The sequence below is a fragment of the Aythya marila genome (genome assembly GCF_965140915.1).
Source record: "Aythya marila genome assembly, chromosome: 6".
NCBI lineage: Eukaryota > Metazoa > Chordata > Aves > Anseriformes > Anatidae > Aythya > Aythya marila.
In genome coordinates, this window is record NC_139047.1 from 8,672,556 (window position 1) to 8,695,318 (window position 22,763).

General features: G+C 44.4%; 1 protein-coding gene across 5 annotated transcripts in view; it reads right to left on the reverse strand.

Moving 5' to 3' along the window:
• FN1 (fibronectin 1) overlaps window positions 1–22,301 on the reverse strand; it is a 52,449-nt gene extending 30,148 nt beyond the window's left edge. For all 5 annotated transcript variants that reach the window (XM_082763238.1, XM_082763241.1, XM_082763239.1 and 2 more), the window contains exons 1-19: window positions 22,088–22,301; window positions 21,732–21,860; window positions 20,127–20,264; window positions 18,183–18,314; window positions 17,907–18,044; window positions 15,304–15,462; window positions 14,104–14,304; window positions 13,454–13,633; window positions 11,792–11,968; window positions 10,831–10,983; window positions 8,859–8,987; window positions 7,322–7,465; window positions 5,707–5,828; window positions 4,164–4,341; window positions 3,835–4,011; window positions 2,797–2,925; window positions 2,597–2,686; window positions 1,827–2,021; window positions 134–406 (exon numbers count right to left, since the gene is read on the reverse strand). In XM_082763238.1, coding sequence (XP_082619364.1) covers window positions 134–406; window positions 1,827–2,021; window positions 2,597–2,686; window positions 2,797–2,925; window positions 3,835–4,011; window positions 4,164–4,341; window positions 5,707–5,828; window positions 7,322–7,465; window positions 8,859–8,987; window positions 10,831–10,983; window positions 11,792–11,968; window positions 13,454–13,633; window positions 14,104–14,304; window positions 15,304–15,462; window positions 17,907–18,044; window positions 18,183–18,314; window positions 20,127–20,264; window positions 21,732–21,860; window positions 22,088–22,244 — 3,001 coding nt within the window. In that variant the 5' untranslated portion in view covers window positions 22,245–22,301. The remainder of the gene's footprint in view (window positions 1–133; window positions 407–1,826; window positions 2,022–2,596; window positions 2,687–2,796; window positions 2,926–3,834; window positions 4,012–4,163; window positions 4,342–5,706; window positions 5,829–7,321; window positions 7,466–8,858; window positions 8,988–10,830; window positions 10,984–11,791; window positions 11,969–13,453; window positions 13,634–14,103; window positions 14,305–15,303; window positions 15,463–17,906; window positions 18,045–18,182; window positions 18,315–20,126; window positions 20,265–21,731; window positions 21,861–22,087) is intronic.
• Window positions 22,302–22,763: the final 462 nt, after the last annotated feature.

A 22,763-nucleotide genomic window follows, 5' to 3' on the forward strand; every position in this document is an offset into this window, starting at 1 on the left:
TGTCATCCCAGTTATGGGATACCTCCTGGGCTATAACTGGTGCACTTTAAGTGCTCTGTTTATATATTTCTCTAAGCGACAGAGGCATAAGAACTTCAAAAAGTGGAAAAAAGCACGAAGGGAAGACACTTACTGGTGGTTTGCTCTCCAGTCAAAGGTTTGCTCTCCCTGCCCTGGCTGATGGCAAAGATCTTAAAGAGATAGGTTGTTCCTGGGATCAGGTCAACAACTTCAGCAAAAGAGCTTCTGGTAATGGGCAGCCTCTGGCCATGCTGGCCAGGGCGGTTGACGGGGATTGCTTCCACCCGATAGCCAGACACTTGGCTCTGTGGTGGCGTCCACATGATGGTGACCTTGACATCAGAAACCTCCACAAACTGCAGATCTCGGGGTGAAGGAACTTCATCTGAAAGCAGAGAGACAAAACAGCGTTAGAGGGAATCCTTAGTAACTGGTAAAAGCTATAGGTTTACATGGAAGAAAAAAAAAAAAATCAAGTTTTGATTCAGCAATGGATAGTCCAAGAATACTTACCAAATAAATATCATGGTAACCTTACCCTAAGCATGTATACACAAATTCCAGGACAATATTCAAGCAGACTACAATTCAAAGTATAACTACATAGCTTCAACTATTTTATGATTAGTCAAAATATCTTGCCGTCACCAAACAAGAACAAAAAAGCAAATGTAATATGTTACAGAATATCAAATATATGCAGAATCAAAGGCTTGAAAAACGAGAGTCCAATGACAAGAAATTCAAACCCAAGAGCTGGGGTTGAAGAACCTCCTTTTAAAATTAGAAGGAAGGGTTTTGAAAAATCCATGGGATGTTATGAACATCTATAATTAACTTAAAATCCATCTTTTATAATTAAACAAATACAGGGGCTGATCTTGCCTTAAAGAAGTCAAACACAAAATCCACTTCCCTTTGTGTTGGCCCAAAGTACTGCACCCGTGAATTCCTATGTTCAGATTAGGAGTGATACTGCCCTAAGGTTAACCAACACACATTTTTAGAAGATATACATGCCAAACCATAAAATCATTGAGCTGGGTTCATTCCTGGTAAATTCCCATTTGCAAGCACATGTGCTTGCAACTTGCAGGACCATCAAATTCCACTGCCACCACATCAGATCCCAATTTTTTTCCACTGTCCTTTCTTTTGGTTTGGTTATCCAGCCCAATTGTCTACTTAAAGAACCCTGACACCTTTTTTTTTTTGTTGTTGTTTTAAGCATGGGTGCCTCAGTTTACATCATATGGCATTATTTCAGCACAATCAATGTGAGCAGTGCCCCATCTCTGCTGACTGCAATGGAAAATAGCTTAGGACTGGAAGGGAGATGGAGAAGTCAGGTGAGCTATTTAGATTTGTGTTGTGGTATCTGAGTACATAACCTTAAACATCTGCAGGCCAAGCACTGAGGCAAAATAATTTACCAGACTCCTAAGATCTCTTAGCAGAATCCCCTTAAGACAGCTTAAGAAACTCTGATCTCTCTTTTCCGTAGACACAATGCAAGCCTAACCTTTTGGCCTGCCTGCAGTCTGATCCCCTGGAATTATAACCCTATTAATGCAGAGTAGTGGTTTGACTGTGCCAATTCATAAGTATGACTTTACCACAGAACTTCAGTATCCGTGACACAATTAAAAAAAACACAAAACAATGAAAAGATGGAATTAAAAGTCCATTTAAGGATTCAGCAGCACTGCTCATCTAGTTGGAGCAATGGGAATTCGCATTGTCACTTGGGTCTAGGTACTGAAAGAGAATTCAGTGCCTGATCTACAGCACATGCTGGCCATTACCTGTGCGTGGGACGCCTGTGGTTTCCTGTTGGATGAAGACAGGAGTACTCTCCTGATTTTCTTCCACTGCGTAGATGCTGATGTTGTACTGAACACCCGGCATCAAGTCACTGAGTGTTACAGAGGTAGCAGTGTCAGGCAGGTTAAGCTCCGTGCTGCTGCCTTCCACAGAGGGTGTGTAGATAATTCTGTAGCCTAAAGCAAGAGAAGTATATCTATATATACAGTCCTCAGGTTCAATGAGTAAGCCAACACAAAGAACGCTAGAAATGAGAGCTAAATACGTTTTTCCATTGAGGTTTCATAAAGACAGTCCCAAACTCCAGCAGCACCCGTGGCTTGCTTTTGCTGAGGTCCCACCTGCAGGTCACACGTTCATAATGACTTACACTGCATAATCTGATCCGCATCAGAATATTTCTGAGCTTTGCTGTGTTGATTTAAGACCTACACCATTCTCGTGTTTGTTATGGCAAGGTCTGCATGACAGGTACCAAGAGCAGGTCACAAGGCTTGATTTTATTTAACACAAATCCAGGAGGAATTATGTTGCACTCAGCCTCCTGGATTGCCTGGTTCAAACAGCGAGACCAGCTTTGTTGCTGCGTGTACAGCTAAAGGGAACTGCCCATAGACTTTCCAGCCGGTCTCTGAGACTGAGCAGCATTCTGCACTCACCCACCGTCCCAGAGTTATACTTCATTTTCCTTTCTACTTAGATGTTAGATTCTATCAGTAGTGAGAAGTAGATGTGTTCCAATTAGGCAAACCTGTGATTGGAGCCTGTGGTCTACTCCAGCTAATGACAATTGATGTGTCATCTACGCTTTCCACGGTGTGATCAGGAGGTGCATCAGGAGCTGTTTAAGAGAATAACAGAGGAGGACAGCAAACGTGAGGATGAGAGGTAACAATTTTCTGGGCAAATAATAATGGCATGAAGAGTGCAGCAACACCCAGCCACACATACCTGTAGTCTGTGAAGTAGACAGGATCAGATTCTGTTCCCCTTCTTCAGAGATCTGATAGACGTTAACAATATACTTGCGACCAGGAAGCAAGTCAGGGATGTTGACAGAAGTGGCTGTACTTGGAAGATCTATGGAAGGCAAGAAATGAAAGATTGTCTTAGCAGTTCTACCTTGTCACCTTCTCACCAAATGAAATAATTGAGACCTCTGCTCTAATTTGGGCTGAAACAGTCCTCCTGCAATAAAACACTCGATCTGCACTGTGGCCTTAGTCCACACCCGAAGAGTTAGGAGGAGTTGGGACAGGTGTACACTGAACAAGCAGGCAACACCTAGGACTGCAAGGCTGGATGTGTGATGAGGCAGGGCAACTCAAGCAGTATCCCCCTGCACGCTGCTGGTCTTTAGTCATCTCAGCCAACTGTGAACTCATTTCACATCCTAACTGCTGCATTTTCAATACGGAAATATATGGAAGCATTTTCACATGAAGAGACTATGTGGAAAGACTGACTCATGAGGAGATGAATGACATTATGAGCTGATAAACTTCTCCCACCACCCCTTCCCCCGGATGTCCACCTACATGCCAGATGTAGGAAATTCCCTTAAGATGCTTGGCTTTAGTCTGGCCAGTAAGGAGCTGCTTCTTGGGGAAACTGGGAATTGCCTAAACTTTGCCTCAAAAACCTCTGCCTGTAGACAGACAAGCTCAGAAACTGCTTCACAACACAGCTCAGCTGTCTGGAGTGTGCAGACAAGAAGGCTGCCAGCACTTTCACCACCTTTAGTGTAAGCTACTTCTGCTCACGAGTCCAAGCCTGTGAGTTCAGGGGGCAACAGCCGAGGGAGAATTATTAGCTCAGAGGAGAACTAGGTGAAATTGTGATCTCAGCTAGTCCTCCACTGTCTGATCTTAATCAAATCATACTGAAACAGCAAGATCCTCACTATTTACACCAGCTATACTGACTGTCACAGAAAACAGTGATATTGTTAATGATGCTTGGGTCTAGTAGACTCAAACACTGTCTCACCAAGATACTGTGGCTCATCTCCCTCCTCGCTCAGCTCATATTCAACACGGAATCCAGAAACTGTGTCAGATGCGGAAACCCAGGAGACAACAAAGCTGCTGGCTGTGATTTCAGTGACTGACTCGGAAGTAGCAACCATTGGAGGAAGAAGAGTTGTCTCTCCTGAAACAGTGTTGCCTAAAAAGAAAAGAAAGTGATTTAATTAACCATTGTTACTTAGGTGTTGACCGGAATGCAGGAAAAATCTTTGGGAAAAGCCTTTGGGCAAACTAGCACAGAGGGAGAGTAGGTTTCTGTGGATGCCACTCCTGCCCAGCTGCTCAACTTACTCGTCACCGCTGTGGTACTAGTTGTGGTAAAATCAAAGCGCGTGACTTCCTTGGGGCCATGCTGCTGAACACTGATGAGCTGTCCTTCATAAATCACACCAGGCTTCAGGCCTGAGATGGTGTAGGAGTTCAGGTGGCCAGGGATGGTGGCTTCCTTCCAGTGCCTTCCAGAGTTTTTCTGCAGGAACAAGGACACCCATATAGCAAGAAACTCCATGGTCTGCACAAGCAGGCTGATCCAGTGAGCTAACCTGCTGCATCGTTAGCAAACGCTGTGATATTCAAACCTAAGTATGACTCGAATGGCTAATGAACAAAGTCAAGTGAAAGTATGCCAGGAAGCAGGGCTAATAACTTCTTGGGTGATTAAGTTTTATTGGGGTAAATTGAAAAAACAAACTAGCTTGAACCTGCTCCTTTACCAAGAAGGTCTGTAACATATACACTAAAGTCATTCCTTATCAAAAATACAGTAAGGCATGAAGGAATAGCTGGAAAATGCACATTTGAAAACTGTCCACAACAGCACTCCAAGCCATCATCTGAAGACAATATACAGAAAAGGTTTGTCCCTCTACCCTGTGTTTGAACTCTATGGGAAGCTTTAAAATAATGCTCCATCCTCTGAGGTTTGTACTCCAGTGCTTTAAAGTCCATTTCTTTAAAGTCCATTTCATTCAGGCCTTGATCCAAGATACACTGAAGTCAGTAAAAAGACTTAAGTGCCTTTAATGGCTTTGGATCAGGGCCTTTATTGTTCTCTTAATCACAGGCAGCATTGAAGTACTAGTGTTCTTAACGATTAAGTGGTCTTTTGTGAAGCTGCGCTCTGGGGAATTGTAACACAACTATCTGCATTGGTTAGAACAATCACTCCTCAGACGTGAATGAGCCAACAAGCAGTGGTTAAACAGCTTTGGCTCAGACTTTACCGAAGATGGGAGACAGACTGCTTATTTAATCCTTTCCTAGCTGTTTTTGTCTTCCTGTCCTACTAGTTTTTACCTCCTCATTAATAGCATACAAACTGTCACAGTTGTCTCTGGATACACACACGGTACTAAAACAGTATTTCTGAAGGTAGGGAAGCTTTCACAATTGTTTGCACTGCTTAAAGTGAGGAAGGATAAAGTTGTCTGCTTACTGTAGTAGTGCTTTTGTACATGGGGAAATTCATGAACACAATGACCAGTAATGTTTGCACATGAAAACAACAAGTGCTTGTACAGCACAGGTTGTTTTTGATCCTCAGAGTAACAGTTAACCTTGTCAGCACAATGACAGTGAATTAGCAACTGAAGGTTGCTGAAATCATGTCAGCACTTCTTCCAGACATCCAAAAAAAACACACACACACACACACAAAATAACGAGTTTTTGAATGAAATAGCAGTTTTTGTGAGGCAAATATGGGTTCTCACTGAAAAGAGAAACTAACAGTGAGGACTCTGCGAGTGAAAGCCTGGAGCTTTAAAGAGCATTTCTGTGCATTTCTGGAACTCTGAATGCATCTACAGGACAAGGTGGCTCATGTGGCACTCACCGGTCTCCAGCGCAGGATGTACTTGCTGATGTGAGATGTTTTGGGAGCATTCCACTGGATAGGATGGGAGTTTGGCTGATTTGTACTCTCTGTAATAATCACCTGAACAGGACCAGATGGCCCTGGGGGGAAAAAAATAAGAAAAATCCCGTTCTTAGCATATTGGGGATGCTTTTCTTCTGCATGGCTCATCCGCTACATACATACATGGGAAACAAGTCAGATTGTACTATCCTTAGTGCTTCAGTCTCAATAGAAAACTGATGAATCAGAATATATTCTATATTCTATCAGGGAGTTAGCATATGTTGTTTAGGTTAATTTCCTCTGTTATGAAACAGAAAATTGGAACTGCCTGGTTTAGAAAAAGTGTAAAGCAAAGTTATTGTTCAAAGAGAGCTTCTCAGCCACTACCTGCTTTCGTAAGTTATCTGGTGTGATGGGAGCAAGGGGCACAGAAACATGAGAAATGATCTGATCCTATGGTGTGTTGAGGGGAAATTCCTGGTCTGAGATCAGCTTCAGCCTGCTAATAGATGCTAGCCTTTTACTGCTTTGATAAATTTCTTGATTGGTTTATTTGAAACTGAATTGTCATGTCTTTGTGGAACACTCCACAGGTCGTGAGGCACATCCACACACAAACCAAACCAAAAGGGTTGGTGAAAGGCTTGAGACACATCAGGTCCATAAACCCATGACAACACAAGTTCAGCACTGCTCTAACACTTAAGACTAAATATGTAAACACAAGAAACTGGTAGCTAGATCACACTCAGGTACATTTTCTTCACAAAGCTCTCTAACAGAGAAGGAAAAGTTTTATGATCCAATGGTTCTCCTTCCAGTCCCTTCCTGCCCTGCTGGGGAGGTTTCACTGAACACTCAGCAACATTGTACTCGTGTTAATTCTCAGAAAATCCCAGCAAAGAGACACCTGGAATCTGCAGGAAAGTGCTGCTTTAGCCATTCAACATGTACACCCTCCCAACATTTCTATATATAATTTATTTGGACAACTGTGTAACGTATATACCTGCTACATATTTAACAGGACTTTTCTAGGCAAACAAAGCTGTGCCCACACACAAAGTTTCCAAGCTTACCTAACCCAAATCTAATGTTTCTGAATGTAGGTTTGGGTTTATTTACACATTTTCAGCCACTCTTGTGTCTATAGAAAGCCTAAATCCCTGGTCTCCACTCTGGAGACACGCATATTTCACATAGCTCAGGGAGATGTTTGTTTAAGCAGTCTGACAGGAGTCAATGAAGCTCAGCAATCCCCTGTAAAACTCACAGTGGGGTTCAGAGAAGGTCTGCTTCCTATTCTTGCCATCCTTAGCTCACTGCCCCAAAAAGAAAGGCAGTCCCTAGTTCTGCCTGCTGGGTGCCCTACTGCCATACAGCTAGTAAGACAGAGACAAGGCAACAGGAACAGGGTTAACTATTGAAATCCTTCCTCTGCTTGAGTTGATCAGGTTCAAATTCCCTTTCTGACCTTACAGGGAACCCCTTCTACTGTAATCATGACACCCCTTTGCGTCTGTCAAGAACAGATGAGGAAAAGGAAGATCGCTTTCTTCATATCTTACTCAGCAGACAAGTTTCTTACCAGCATAGGCCTGCAGGGGCTGGCAATGCCACTCTCCAATACCACGGCCATAACAATAGCACTGGTATCTGATGCCATGGACGTACTTCTCCCATGAGTCTCCGATTTGGTAAAAGGTACGGGTTTCCGAATCCTGGCACTGATCTAAAGGCACAGAAAGAGACAGTTAACTACCACATGTTACCAAAACTACTGTGAAAAATCTAGGCTAAACAGAAGAGGAAGTCAGAAGAGACTTTTGCACAGAAAATGTAACAATATTCACAAATATTGCATAAAGAGCAAGTGGCAACAAACTGAACCTTGAACCAAGGTTCTTGCTATATCACTGTGTGTGTTAAATCAGGTGTTAAGGGGTTAACTCAGCTGTGACACATTGCTTAAAACACTGTTAAGCACAGGCTGTCCACCTGGTAAATAAAAGACTGGTAAGCACTGGCTGTCCCTGTGAAGTCAGTGGGGTGTTTCTTCAAGAAAGGATTAATTTTGTACTGGCTATTTTGGAGCCCAGTTCTGCTCCAGTCAACTGAGCTCATCTCTCATCCACAGATGAACCACGCTGCTCTCAAGGAAACCAGTGGCAGAACTCCCACTGGCTTAAGCAGAATTCAGTCATACAGAAGTCTGAAGTGACCCATTAATACTCATCAGAATCATTCTAGATTTTACCATTGTATAAACCGAAGGAGGACTGAACAAATCCTGAAATCAGCTTAAGCTCGTGTAAATACAACAGTACCAATGCTCCAGTACACTTTGTAGCCTGACCTATGTCATTTCTGGCTCAATGGAAGTTTTCAGTGAGAACTAACATTATGCTGCTTGGGTAAACATGAGCCTTGTTTAGAGAGAGCCAACAAAATTAAACCAATTGCACCCTACAGATAAAGGAAATTTTACCTCCCCTTCTTTCAAATTAATGGCTTTTAAGTAATGACTTTTAGGAGCTTTACAATCCAAGTTCCTCCAGTAAAACTGTACAGTTATTACTGTAAATAAAGCAGAACTTAACCACTAGTGCTTTCTAATAGATTTTCTTGGCCACAGCTCAAAGTTCTCTAGATTTAGTAACTGCAAATCAAACAGTTAGGTCTTATCTTCCAGTCTAGGTTCACTAGGGAAAGTGGGAAGCAGAAAAGATGAAGTCTCTTAATTCCTGCACAGAGCCATGATGGTTTTAGCTAGCCTCCAGAGTGCTATTAACACCTATTCTTATTCTGAACTTCTTTTTTGCTGGAATAAAGGGCATCCAAAAAATCAGTTTAGTCCAAGGTATGTTAATATATGCTGGTGGCATTCCTCTCAGTTCAACGAAGAGACCTCCTAAAGATTTTAGGACAGAGAAAGGAAAGAACTGCACCTAGCATCACTAACTAGTCGCATCTTGATTTATCAGCACTGTTGTGCAATTCGAGGCAGAAAGTGCCTGGATTTGAGTTCTGTGAGCCCAAATTCACGCACCAGTTTCACCACACCATAATGAGCTCTTCCACAGCCATGGTCTGAATTTGGCAAGAGGAAACAGCCGGTGACTTACCCACAGGATCACATTTCCATCTCCCCCGACCCTGGCCAAAGCACGTGCAGTTCAGCATGTGCCCCTCATCGTGACGCTTGTGGAAAGTCTGGTTCACATCATAGGTGATACCGTCCACAATGCACTGGTCTGTTTGAGAAAGAGCAGAGATACTTTGTCAGCAAGAGCTCTAAGCATGAAGACAAAATCCTTCTGCTTGGCAAATATTTCCCTCCCCTTGTTCAGCTTACAGAGACTGACCCTGACAAGCTCCATTCGTGCCAAATGGAGCCCCTCTGATATCTCAGATCATCGCAGATCAGTGCTGCATACACACCGCTGCTCCTGAGTTCATTTATCAGCAGCGTGCAAATAAGTACCACTTGCAGAAAAACGTTTGGTAGGATGCAGTCCAAAGTAGTATGCATTAGTCAAGCTCCAGGATTGCCTGGTTGCTCCTTATGACAGATTCCACATGTGAAAGAATCTAAGCCAGCACACTACTTCTTTCACTTCTACCTCTTAGAAAGGTCTCGACTGTAAAGCCTCGGTGAGTCCTGTCTGAAATCATTAGAACTGCACTACTCCAAATTCACAAGATACCACAGTGACGTACAGATACCCTTATGATGTTATTCAGCTGGGTAACACTTCTATTCTTTGTAGTAATTTGAAGGTAGGAGCAGATCTACTTTACATCCAGGATGTTACTGGTGCCTACTAATCTCCCATTCCCCCAAAACACAGTAACCAGATCCTGTGCTAAAGGGAAGTCTATTAAGTTCAGTGGAGAACCTCATACGTCAACCTGTGATCTGGCCCAGAATTCCTAAAGCCAGACTAATCACAGCAAGGAGCAAAAAGACAAAACAAACGATAAAACCACCCCAGAAGCATGTTGTTTTGTTAAGCGGGACCCAAGAGACCCAAGTTCAGTTCTGGACTCAGTCACAGACCATCTGTCCTTGGGGAAGTGACTCAGTTAATCCCAAGCCTTCATTCCCCATCATATTTTCCCACACCACCAAGCATGGCATCAGGATAAACCAAGCAATGGTCAGATCCTCCTGTGGAGGCTAAGGACCTCCTCCGGTTGCTATGTTTTAACAGTTCCACTTAGATAACATTTGCCTTTTGAACAAAGCATGTATCCATACCCCCATCACCAAGAAAGACCACTTACACTCAAGAACTCAACAGCAGAGAGCTGTGTTTGTGGAGAAAGGAGTTTCACAGACCTGAAAGGCTTTTAGCAGTGCATTTCTCAGTGTTCTAAAGGAAACACATAAAAAACCCTCCCAAAGCCCTTGAGCGGGCCTTTCCCTATAAATTATATCCCATTTCAGCAGTGGTGTTAGAGTCCTTTCTTGGCTGCTTGACAGCAACCCCCCTGCCTTTTCCAGACATGAAGCCAATGCTGTGAGCTAACTGCAGGATGATCAAATGTCTGTGCTTTTAAGTCTTCTTTTTTTGGTATTGCTTAAGCACTTCTCCACTTGGGCCACTCATATAAATAAGTAAATAAGAGTAATCTCCGTGCTGTCCTGCCAACTTCTCATATAGATTAGCTCGCAAAGGGATTTGTCCAGCACAGAGGAATTGAAAATTTCACAGCAGAACAATAAAGCAGGATGGTTCTGCATTCAAACTTCAGACTAGTCTGGGGTTTTGTCTGCTCTTGAGAGGCTTCTGCTGAGCTCTCTGTAAAGTCTCAGTGGCGCTGACTGCTAAATGCAGACAAAAGGAGGTAGGGATACATATTGATCAAGCTAATCAAGGTTTGCCTTTGCTTGCTAGCCTACAAAGGCTGAAGCAGTACTTTTCCAGCATGGAAACAAGACAGGAACTTCACATAGCCCCTCTGATTCCCTTTATATTCCAAAGAAAAGCTTGGTAATGAAATCCAGGCTTGAATTGCCAGTGATGAGAAAGAAAACTAATTTCTCCCACCCTCCCAAGGCTGACGCAGTGAGATGGACATGACGATCATTACCTCTGAGCTGGGAGTACGCGATGCAAGTCCACTCTCCGCGGCCATTGCCTACACAGGTGCATCTCATCATGTGGCCCAGGTCGTGCTGTTTGTCCCACTGGTCCCCAACACGGTACATGACACCATCGTTGGTCGTGCAGATTTCTTCATGGGCTGGGTGAGAAGAAAGCAAGAGGATACCTTACGTGGCTGGAGGTAACCAGATTCAGGCAGGGTGATGGTATTTTAAGTTTAGATCACTTGTAGGGGTTCATTCATTTTAGTTTTAATTTGAAAGCTTCTACAATTAGTTTCTGTACGAAGTCCAAAGGGTGCTGTGTGAAAGAATCTGTTCTTGTTACATCCAAGCCTTTATGAACACTGCCCCTTGAAGATCTGTGTTCACCAAGCTGGTTAAGGGCTCAGATGCTGTTAATTACAGATGTTAATTACAGAAGGTCTTTTGTTTAAAAACTGGTAGTCGCATTCCCTCCCACGTGTCAAAGATCAGAGAGTGCATAGATTGCAGGAATGGACCACAATATTGATGTTGACACTATTGCCATTTCCAGGGTAACACTGATTTATAAGCGTAGACATATTCCTAACCACAGATCAGGCAAGAGGAAATGATAAGCCATTAGGGAGAAGCTTTGGCAGATGCAAGATAAAAACCTCCCTTGCTTTAAAGCAGTGTAGTCCATTGCTCCCCAGTGGGCCTACACCAGTTTGCAGCAGCTGAGAAGCTTGCAGCATAGGAGTGACAAAAATAGCGTTCTCCTGGCATTGCCTGAGTCTCCGCTAGAAGTGATTAATAGGGAAAAAAGGACAAAAAGCTTTAGAAGTTCCTTAAGGCTTTTTGGGCTGGGATGCAGCTCACTGGAAGCCATCCATAACTGTCCAGTGACAGACAGGCTTTACTTTCCAGCTCAAAGAGCCACTTACAAGTACTCCGTAATCCCTTTATGGTTCTCGGTCTTACCAGCCATTGGGCAGAAACCAAATTTCTGGTCAGCATCATAGTTCTCAGTGGTTCCACACCACTTCATGTTGTCTCTCCGTCCCTCAGAAGTACAGTCAGTGTAGTTGCGGTTGTTGTACAGGAAGGGGAAGTGGCACAGAGCACCATTGGAATTGCCACCACGAGTCTGGACCAAAACTGTGCAAGAGGGAAAAGGAAACAAACACAAATCAAGCCTGTGCTCTCTCCTAGCACGCAGGGAACAGCTTTAAAAACAATCCCCCAGCATTTATTTTTCCATGTGTGTCCTGTATGATATTTAATTAATGCAGATCTGGAAACAAGCCTTGCACAAGGTCAGTTCCGTTTAAACATTGCTTTGGAAAGAGCTGCTTTGAGTCCCATGGATCCAACCACAGGAATTCCTGGGGAATATGGAAAACTAAAGCTCAGGGTGTTTGGGAAGTGGCTTTGCAGACCCTTTGTACCAAAGCCCAGAGAGTCAAGTAACCTCAGTTCTCAGCATACCTGTATTATCTCACTGAGGTTATTACCCAATTGTGCCCTTTGGCTTGAAGTAAAAGCTCAGACCTCAGGAAAGGGTTACAACTCAGGTATGTACAACAAGTCAAAAAACTCTCTGCAGGTTGAAAGCTTCATGTTTTGCAAGCAGTAGTGGGAAGAGGGCTCTAATCTACATGAACTATTCACCTCTTGAGCAACTCTGGTTTACAAATAATGCAGAACAAGGAGCTATTTGCTGAGACTTTTTCTATATTGATATTTCTCATTCCTGACAGTATATCACAAGAAAACTCACTAAAACAAGAATGTGCATGTGCATATATACACACACACACACGCATGTGGAGAAGGGAGTGTTTTTTTTTGGTTTTGCTTTTGTTGGGGTTTTTCTTTAAAAAAAAAAAAAAAAAAAAAAAAAAGTGTTGTATGTGCTGCAGAGAAGGGCTTGACTTATAAAAAATTAATTAGAAAGAGCAGTTAAAAAAAGCCTGTGTAGTGTAAGAAGCAGTGTTTTCATGTGGGAACATGAAAAATTCTCTCCAAGGTCAGTCTGCAGAGAAGCCTGCCTGGACACTGTTCCATGGATGTCTGATGGGCTTTCCAAGAAGCACAACCACCCAGGTAACCGTGCTGTGAAGGCAACACGGGTCATCCACTGACAAGAGGGAATGCTGCTGCATTAGTCACACACCAGCTCTTGATCACAGTGATCACAAATCACATCAAGATTACAGCTATATATGGCAACCTGGCTAGATAGTCAGGAGTGAGGCAGTAAGAGAAGACTGCACGAACTGTACTCTATGGATATCCTCTTCTTTGCAACCTAATAAGGGCATTGCTCTAGCAATTCAGCCAAGCAGAGGCAAAGTCCAAGTATGTTTTGGGCCAAAGCTCTTTCCTGACTAAGTACTCATGTTCCAAGGTCAGCTTGGAAGAGAGCGCAGGACTCAGAGGCAACACCTGTATCATCCTGAGCACTCTCCAAAAATGCCAAGAGCATAAAAATGCCCTGACTCCAGACAGCCCTCCCTCCATTCACAGAACTGTCTTGCTGTTGAGGTGTGCCTGGAGTCCCTCCAAAATGCTGGGACTGGTCAGGCAGCTAAGAGTTTTTGATGAAAGCCATGTGTATGTGAAGACCCTCTAAGAGCTCACCATTCTGCTCAGTACAGAAGGAGTATCTCCTGTCCTGCTCGAAGTTGGAAGTGGTGCTGCACCAGAGGTGTCCATCTGTGCGGCCTTCAGTCGTACAGGAGTAGAAAGTCCTTCCATTGTAGGTGAAAGGCAGAACACAGGCTTCTCCATCAGAATTGCCACCATATGTTTGGGTCACGGCTTTAAAACAAGCAAAATCACAGCATTAGGCTCTGGCTTAAATCCTCAAATCTTACAGCTAACAGCAGTAGCCCCTCTGGGCCAAGTCACTGGCTGCTGTGAACCCACAGTGCCGGCCGTGGACCCGAGCCAACACACACCAAGAGAAGACTTAGTCCCACAGCTGTGTCATTCTTTTACATTCTTTTCCAAACATATATTATTGCAGCTTGGTTTGAATAGAATTATTAATGCTGCTCCCCAGGGGCTCCGTTTTCCCTCAGCAGTTATATATAACTCACTGGAAATATTTCTGCCCTACAGGACTGGGATTCAAATAACCAAAACAACTACTTTTTCACCCCTTGCACCTTTCCCCAGCACCTCTTCAGCAGACATCTGCTACACCTACAAAGGGACTCCAAAATGAAACTGCAGGGCAGTCCCAAAGATCTCACAGGACTGAACAGGCACTGAACAAAGAGTCATACCTATTTCCTGGCAGCTGACTCCGTTGCCCAGGCATGTACAAAGCATTTGCTGGCTGCCCTGTGTCTTGAGCCACTGCATACCCACAGAGTACACCACTCCGTTATCAGTTATGCACTGGCCATATGGCTGAGGCTGGGGCTGTTGAGGCTGAGGCTGGTACAACGCAGTCTGTACGTTTGTGAAGCTAGGAGAGCCAGAACCTGCAGGAGAAAATGGGAGAGGTGAGACATCACGTGCAAAGCTGAAGGACAGAACGCTTCAACTAAACGCTGAGATAAAATCTTAAGCACTCCATTAGATCGAAGGCACAATACTCAGCTTCCCTAGACACATTTTAATTATTCCACTTAGAGAACTTCAAAATTAAAAGAACAACTCCATCTTCTGCTAGTGATAGCCTCTGTTTTCTAACAATGTAGAATGGCTTTAGAAAGGATTAAGACTGTCAACAGCTCTGCAAAGGAGTTGTTTAAAAACAAAAGCTTTTTTGAAAAGCATTTTTTAATTGATAGAGATCTAGAATTGAGAAAAAAAAGACCAGTGGCAAACTTATTCAGAACAGAAGTTTTACACTGCATACACCAGAATGAAACCCAGATCCTTAAAATGGCAAGAATTTAGAAGCTGAAGACTGATGGACTTTGGACGGGAAATATGTTACCTATACACTAGGCAGTATTTCATACAAAATTACAAACTAACGTATATGTACTAAACAGCATTGTATGCATACTTTGCCATTTCTGTTTTTTAAAGCCCAACCATTAGTAGGTGTATTTATCTTGTCAAAGAAACCAGATGGTCTCAGTGGAGTTTAAATTAAGGGCATTTCAAGACAGTTACCCTGAGGCAAATACATCAAGTTCAAATACTAATCAAAATGCCATGTTTCCAAGACAAAGCTAGTAGATATTTCCTGTAGAAGCACAGTCCTAGATGTGATTTACTGTACTGCAATTGCACAGGCTATCACATCTGTATGTGCAAGCCCCATTTGTGCAAGGAAACTAAGTATAATTAATCTTATCTATACACGCACAAACAAGGAGCATATCCTGAATTCTGACTTTTTTGCTGATCTTTCTCTGACAAGTCTTCTAAATGCCTAAATTAGGATGGTGCAATTCAGCACCAACTCCTAGCTACCCAAAATGTGCCATTCCTTGCCTCTGCTTTATGCACTAAGATGCCCCACTTACCAGTGCTAGTCGTATGCAGGGATGTGTGTCTTTCGCACTTCCATTCACCTCTGCCATTACCAGTACAGATGCACTGAAGCAGGTTTCCACGGTTATCCTTCTTGCTCCAGGTGTCTCCAATTCTGTAGGAAGTCTTGGTGTCTTGGTCATTGCACCTGTCTGTACAAGGAGCACAACTATTAGCTATTTCTGGATCGGATGGCTTCACTGTCCAATTTACAGTACTGAACCATAAATCAAATGAGCAGACAGTTTAAAGCCTTTCTTGAGAGCCAGCCTCATTTTCTGTAGCCCACTAATACAAGCTTGATCTACACTAAAACTTGTGAAGGCTGAGAGAGCACAAATCCTGATCCTAAAGTCTAATGGAAAATTCCCACTAGTTTCCAGAACTGGGATTTCACTTCACAGTGATTGTCAAAACTAGCACCATAATACTCCCAGCATGAACACTGTAAACTATGTTCAAAAAAGTTTAAAAGTTCAAGTTTAAACTTGCTTTAATGCTTTTTTTTTTTTTTTTTTTTTTAAAAAAAAAAGATCTTTTTTCTCAAAGTCTTTGCAGTGGAGTCATTTCATACTGTACATAGGACATAGTTTAAGTTTGGGGCTCTGCTTCAGTGGGAAGAAACTAATACCTACTTGAATGCAATATATAACTTTTTTCCAAAACAAGCATGCACGAAGCTGCCAGTAAAGTTAATACAAGCTGCTCATGTCATATGAGGAATATTAGACTTTCTAAATCTCCCTGTTGTCTTTAATAACCCACAGCCCCTGATGAATTGAGTAAATGGGTTCAAAGGACGGCATAACAAACTACTTTTGTCTGGATGCCAGATCCACATGGATTATCTAGTTCTTCTTCCATTACAACATTTTAACTTCTCATTCAAGGGCAACTTGATACAGAGGCTCAAATATAATCACAGATCAATGAACATGGATTTATGAAGAACTGTGGAAGGACATATGCATCATGTCAGACTAAAAGAACACTCTGGACAGAATATATGAACATGAAAAACATGTTACTAATTCACATTGGTTAAAATGACCAAAAACCTGAGTAATTTGCCAGAAGAGGGGTAAACCGGTGAAGTGCTCATAATGTAATTTGGCAAACATTACATGGAGAAAGCAACCTGTCTTATGGAAATTCAAATTCTCAAGTTAGACAACGAAAAGCTGAAATGTCTCCCCAGAAGTCAGTGATTCTAGAAAACACCATAAAAGATACATAACAGCAGGCATACTGAAGCATAATGCCACTTTTTGGGCTACAGCTATCGTTTTACATCCAGAAATTCAAATATATGTATTTGATTACCTTTGAGAAACAAAATGAAAAATGAACAGGTCATTATATTGCAATTTCCCCTATGATACAACAATTCAATCCTTAGTTATAGGGGGAAAGATACTGCCAAATCATTTTTATTAGTAATATCATCTCCTCCAAAGTTCACAAACAACACATTCTGTTTTATTCATTCCTATTTGACAGTTAATGATTTTTCCCTATGTGTTCTAACAGACTTGAGATTGTGAAAACTGGTTTCATTTTTATAGCTTATTTCTTGACCAAGTGTCTCCAGATCTTCAGTTTTAATCCCAACCTCCTTACTGTTTTAGTTCTTTACAGGTCTGTTGTTTCTATCAGCAGATAGCTATTATCTGTGTGCCCCAAGGCAACTGAATATGAGGCAATTTAAAGGCTACAGAAGAGTTCCAAAAAACTTGCGTAATAAAGGTGTAAGGTACAAAGTTAAATTTTCTTGAGGCAACTGGTATAAATCAAGAGCTCCACAACGGAGCCTGTTCCTAGCAAAATTAAAAGAGATGGTAAATAAACAAGCAAGAGTTTGGATTTTAAAAGCCCTGTTTGCTTTGTGAGTACTAATGCAACAGAGTATTTGCAGTAATGTGCTTCAACTATACAAAAAAAAAAAAAAAAAAAAAAAAAAAAAAAAAAAAGAGAAGTCACTTGCCCTGGTGAAGCACTGAAGACAAAATGGTAGAGGAAAAAAAGCTAACAAGTGAGATGGGACAGCAGACAACATAAACTCTCTTCAAGCACATTGCATGTATACACACCCAAAACAACTTTAAAGGCAAAAGCATTTACATTTTCAACTGGTAAATTCTACTGTTGGATTGGGTAACTGTTTCTCTTCAAAAGTCACTTTATTTTCCCTCAAAAGCCTACTTAAACCTCAAGAATGGAGTTATTAGACCAAACTCCACCATTTTGCTGAGCAAGAAATTCCCCTGACTTCCTTGGGGAAAACATGCCTGTGACTCAACAGGTCTGCATATTTCCTGAAGCTTTTCTCTAAAGCAGATTAAAAACCAAAATAATCCAGCAGCTTTGTCATTAGCGCAGACCACCAACTCTCTGACCCGCCCTCAGGCTGAAAATGGCGGATGTCACCTCAGAGGGCTTTGTTTTCCACACCTCCTCAGGAGATAACTCTTGCCATCCTTCTAAAACTACTTCTGACAGCAAGAAAAGACCGACCTTTTCTTTTTGAGGCAGGAATTTGAAAGATATATTAAAATAAGGAAAGTGGATAAGGCAGCGGGTGCCTGCCAGCACTTACTTCTGGAGGTGCAGGTGATGCGGCCGCTGCCCTCCCCAAGGCAGGTGCAGTCCACCATCATCCACCCTTGGTAGGGCTTCTCCCAGGTCTCGCCCACCACGTAGGATGTCCCGGCCGTGTTGTCGTAGCATCGCTCAGCTGAGGGAGGGAAAAAGGTGAGTGTTTGCTTTGCCCTAGGGCGTCCCATATGGGGATGGGGACACCCCAGGCCAGGAAGACGAGGAGAAAGGAGGCTGAGCCCCAGCTCAGATGAGGGAAGATGGAGCCACTACCTACCCACGGGCTTGCAGGTCCACTCGCCCTTGCCGTTGCCCAGGCACACGCACTCCAGCATGTAGCCGCCCGTCTCATGGGGGCGACGCCAGGTATCGCCGATCTTGTAGGACTGGCCGCCCTCATGGCAGCGATCTGCAGGCAGGAGAGAGGCAGAGCTGAGGTGAGGAGCCCTGCAGCAACCAGTACCGACACAGGACAGCGTTGTGGGGACACAGTAAGGGCCACCCGGGTGGGAGAGAGGGGTAAAAATGGTCAGTCATGGTGGAGGTGAGGGGAAGTGAGGAAAAGGAGGGCAGACCATGGCCACTTCCTTCAGGTTGCAAAATGGCGCCCACCATTTTCCTCTGAGGCCCGCCATCTTCCCTTGGTGCTTGACAGGTATTTTCTTTATCATGCCCTGTCCTCAGCCACACCCTGACAGGTTTCAAGCCACAGTTGAGACCTGCTGCTGAAAGGGGAACACCAGGGTGTGAGGAGATGCTGTTCTGCCCTCAGACTGGGGCCTGGTGAGGCAGGAGGGGGCTGCCGCCATCTTGTGCTGAAGGGGCACCACACAGGCCTTTCAGCGGCTGTCCCTACACAGCATGAGGGATGTGGCAGTGAGGCCAATATATGGGGAGGGGAAAAAAAAAGGTAAGTTTTTTTTGGGGACATCTTTATCAGGTTTAGAAATCCTGTCCAGAAAGGCTGATTCCCAGCCCAACAGAGCCCCACAGGCCTGAGGTGCTCTGGGCCCACTGCTGAGCCCAGGCTCATGGAGGGAAATGTGGTGAACAGCACTTTGCTGACAAGATCTTCTTCCAAGGAAAGGAGGAGAAACACGTCTGGTCATTTATTAGGAGCTGCTGAAACGTTTCATTGGCTCATTTATGAAAGCTGGGAATCTAAGAGTTACAAAGATTGATTCAAAGCCAGTTGCAGTCAATGAGACTCTCCAGTGAGCTCTAAACCAGGCTGATGATGAGGAAATGAGACTGCTCTTATGTTTGCAATTTCCTTACTGACTCTTTCTTTTCTTACAAGACTCATCATCCCTGCCCAATAAAATGCCATTAAATTCAGAAGGGCTTCAGCTCTACTTGTTATATTCGATGCATTTCTTTCCATGCTATAACGATGGCTGGCTTCTGAGCCCTCTGTGGCAATGCTATTGGGCTCAGCACTGTTTGTCTTAAACAAGAAACTGCATACTTATAAGAACAAGACTTTTTTCCAAAGGTGCCTGAGGGACTTGGAAATCTCAGTCTAGAAGTCCCGAGGCACAGCAATCTTCATCTGCACTCAAAGAAAGTCTAATTATGAACTGAAGGGAAATTGTGAACAATTCAGTGACTCAGTAGTGAAAGGGTTTCCAGACAGAGAGACAGATGTTAAAAGGGAAAGCTGGGCAGAAAGGATTAAGAAGTATGGGACAGATTGGTAAGAAATTGCAGAAACATATAGAGCTGGCCCAATGGATATCAAATTCTTGTTCCCTTGGGTACTAGTGTTGGCATAACATTTTTAGAGGCCAGAGGCACTGGCTCTTGAGCGGTAAATATTCAGAATAGTTCTATTAATGCTGACAATGTAATTTTGACCAACTAGCTGCAGATTAGACACTAACTCTTTTTCCAGTAAAAAAAAAAAAAAACTTTCATAAGTTTGTCTGTGAACATGTAACGCATTCCTGTGTATATTAAATGTACTAACCTCGATGGTTGTACATTAACAGTCATTCTGGCTTATGTTTTTATACATAAGACTTTACCTCTTAAATAAGAGTAATTTGTTTGTGCAAGTGGGTGTACACGGGGTAAGGACTTTCAATTACAATATTTTAATGGGCTTTGGATGAAAGCCCCCTAAATCTAGCTGGTGGGCACTGGAAGAATTGTGCAAGTTGCTCTGGAAAATCTGACACCACGGAACAATAGCTCTAGTAACGCGCTCTCAGTTACGTACTGGCAATGGTGCAGCTGATTCTCCCGCGGCCAGCTCCAATGCAAGTACAGTCCCAGATCATGGAGTCCTTGGGGCGCTCATACGTCTCCCCTACTCGGTAAGTGGATCCAGTGTATTTGTCAAAGCAAGTCTCTTCAGCTACAAGGGGAGAAAAATGAACTTTGTGAAACCACACCAGTAACAGATACAGAGGAACATGTTCTTGTTGTCATCTCCTCCCACAGATGCTCTTTTTTTTTTTGCCTGGGGGAAACATGGATTGATCTCTTCCTTCTAAGGGTGGAAGATTAGAGATGAAGTCAGGTGAAATTCACCCCCTCAGGGTCCCCATGCAGCTAAACAACCACAGCTTCCCTCCCACAGTGAGCCAGGAGCTGAGCATGGCCCGTGGACAGGCATGTCCTGAAAGGATCAATCCCAGCTATTTGAAGTGCAACACTACAGAAGATGGGGGGAACAAACATCCCCCAGAAGCTGTGGGTTTTGTCATGCTAATCCTCCTCATTGTGCCCTGGCAAGCGCTTAAGTATATTAATCCCAATTTCTGCATCAATCCGACTGCAGTCAACAGGGTCGCTTGTGAGTTGTTCACACTTGCATGTGCGTAAGTGATTCCAGAATGGTTGTGTCAGTGCTGCCATCAGGCTTGAGATCTGCAACAGAACAACTTTCTTGCCCTCACCACTGGGGAGATGAAGTTAACTGTGCCATACAGGAAACCTGCGATTGGACTTTGAAAGTGTAAAACTTGGGAATCCCTGGAGGGGAAAGAAATGTAGATTAAACCCCCCTCTTTATGGAGGAGCAAGGGAACTGTGTACTCCTTCAAATACTTGAGCAGTATTTTACTCAAGCCTTGCCAAACAGATCCCTGGGATGCTCCTATCTGTCTTACATTAATGTTATCAGCCAGGAACCAGTTTTTCCTCTTGTATCTCTAGAGCAACATAAAGGAATTATAGCAAACCAGTGGCTTCAGACCAATAAAGATAAAAGTGTGCATCTGATTATCTGAGCTACACTGCATCTCAGAGACACATCTTCCTGCAGACGTTGCATTTAAAGCTTTTTTTCCTGTTACCTAAACTTTTCCTGCAGGAGACTAAACAATCTCATTTTACACTCAATTACAGCGAGCTCGCAGCACGGCTGGGGAGCTGTGGAAAGTTGTAAGTTGAAATATTTTTAAACAAGCTGACGACACTGCAGAGCTATGAAAAGTTGGGGTGAAGCAATCAAACTGTACAGAGCCAGAGCTGCAAAGTGACTCCAGATTTGAACTTCCCCGTGCGAGCCGAGGAGTCAGCTCAGTTCGTTATAAAGAGGCTGGCTCCAAAGTTAAGGTTTAGATCCAGTCCTCCCGGGAGAGGAGTGATGTTTGGCTCAGCGTTCTGGTGGCAGGCCCATCTCTAATGAAAAGCATTGCTGAAAAGCCCAAGCCAGATCTTCAGTGTAAACGAGCGTAGATCCGTTTCTGACCCTAAGTACCAAACTTCAGCTGAAACCCCGCTCTGCCAGCTGTAACCCCGTGCAGCACCCAGTTTACTCAGCTTTGAGAGCCCTTTGGGGGTCTTGGTGCCAAAAAAAAAAAACCCACCAACTTACGTTCGGGCTTGCTTTCGCAGTTAAACCCTCTGCTCCCGCCGTAGCAGGTACAGACCAGCGTGTTCCCCAGGTAGATGCGCTCCCACTGCTGGTTTATCTGATAGTACCTCCCATTGTCAAAGCAGGTCTCTGGGGAGAGAAGAAAGAAGTTTCCCATCAGCGAGACCCCAAAACACGGCTCCAGGCAGGCGAGAGGAGAGAAGAAAGAAGTTTCCCATCGCCGAGACCTCCACCCCGGAGACCCCCAGCCGCGGAGGGAAGGCGACCACCGGTGAGAAACCCCCCGGGGACCACCCCCCGAGGGCAAAACCTGCTGCTAGCCACCCAGCCCTGCCCGCTAGCCCTTCGGTACTCACGCTTGCCCTGCGCTGGATTGGCTTGGGCTTGGGGCACGGCGGGGGTCTGCGCCTGCCTCCGGCTCTTCCCTCCCCGCCGCTGCCCTGCGCCCCCTCCCGCTGCCACCCCCAGGCAGAGGGCGAGCAGCGCCAGCCGCCACCCGTTTCGGCACAGCATCCTCCGGGCACGGCTCGGCACGGCTCGGCAACAGGGGCTGCTCGCAGGCAGCCCGGCGGATGGGGCAGCGGCACCGCCCGGGCGTTATATAGTGCTGAAGGCACGCCGCGCACGGAGCCCATTGGACTCGGAGCAGCCGGGGGCCGGCCGGGGGTTGCTGCCACCGCCCTACACAGCAGAGCTCAGCCCACCCGGCAGTCCTAAAGCAGCCCCGAAAGGACTGGGGTTCGGCCGGCTGGGGGCTGCCTGCCCCGAGGAGGGGTGTGGGGACGAGAGGAGAGAGGGTTGGGAGGCGGTCGTGGCGCTTTGTGGGGCTTTCGGTGGCGTTTTGCGAAACGGCTTAGCAAAATGGCTCTTTTTCCTTCTTTTCTTTTCAGAGGGGAAAACTTTTCTTTCTGTAGAGCGACGCTGTAAGCTGATACGCCTCGGTTCAGGAGGAATAATGTTCTGCACAGGGGGAGAAGGTGAGGCGGAACGCGTGCGTGCAGGTTGGAAACAGGAAACCCCGAGTGGAGTTTT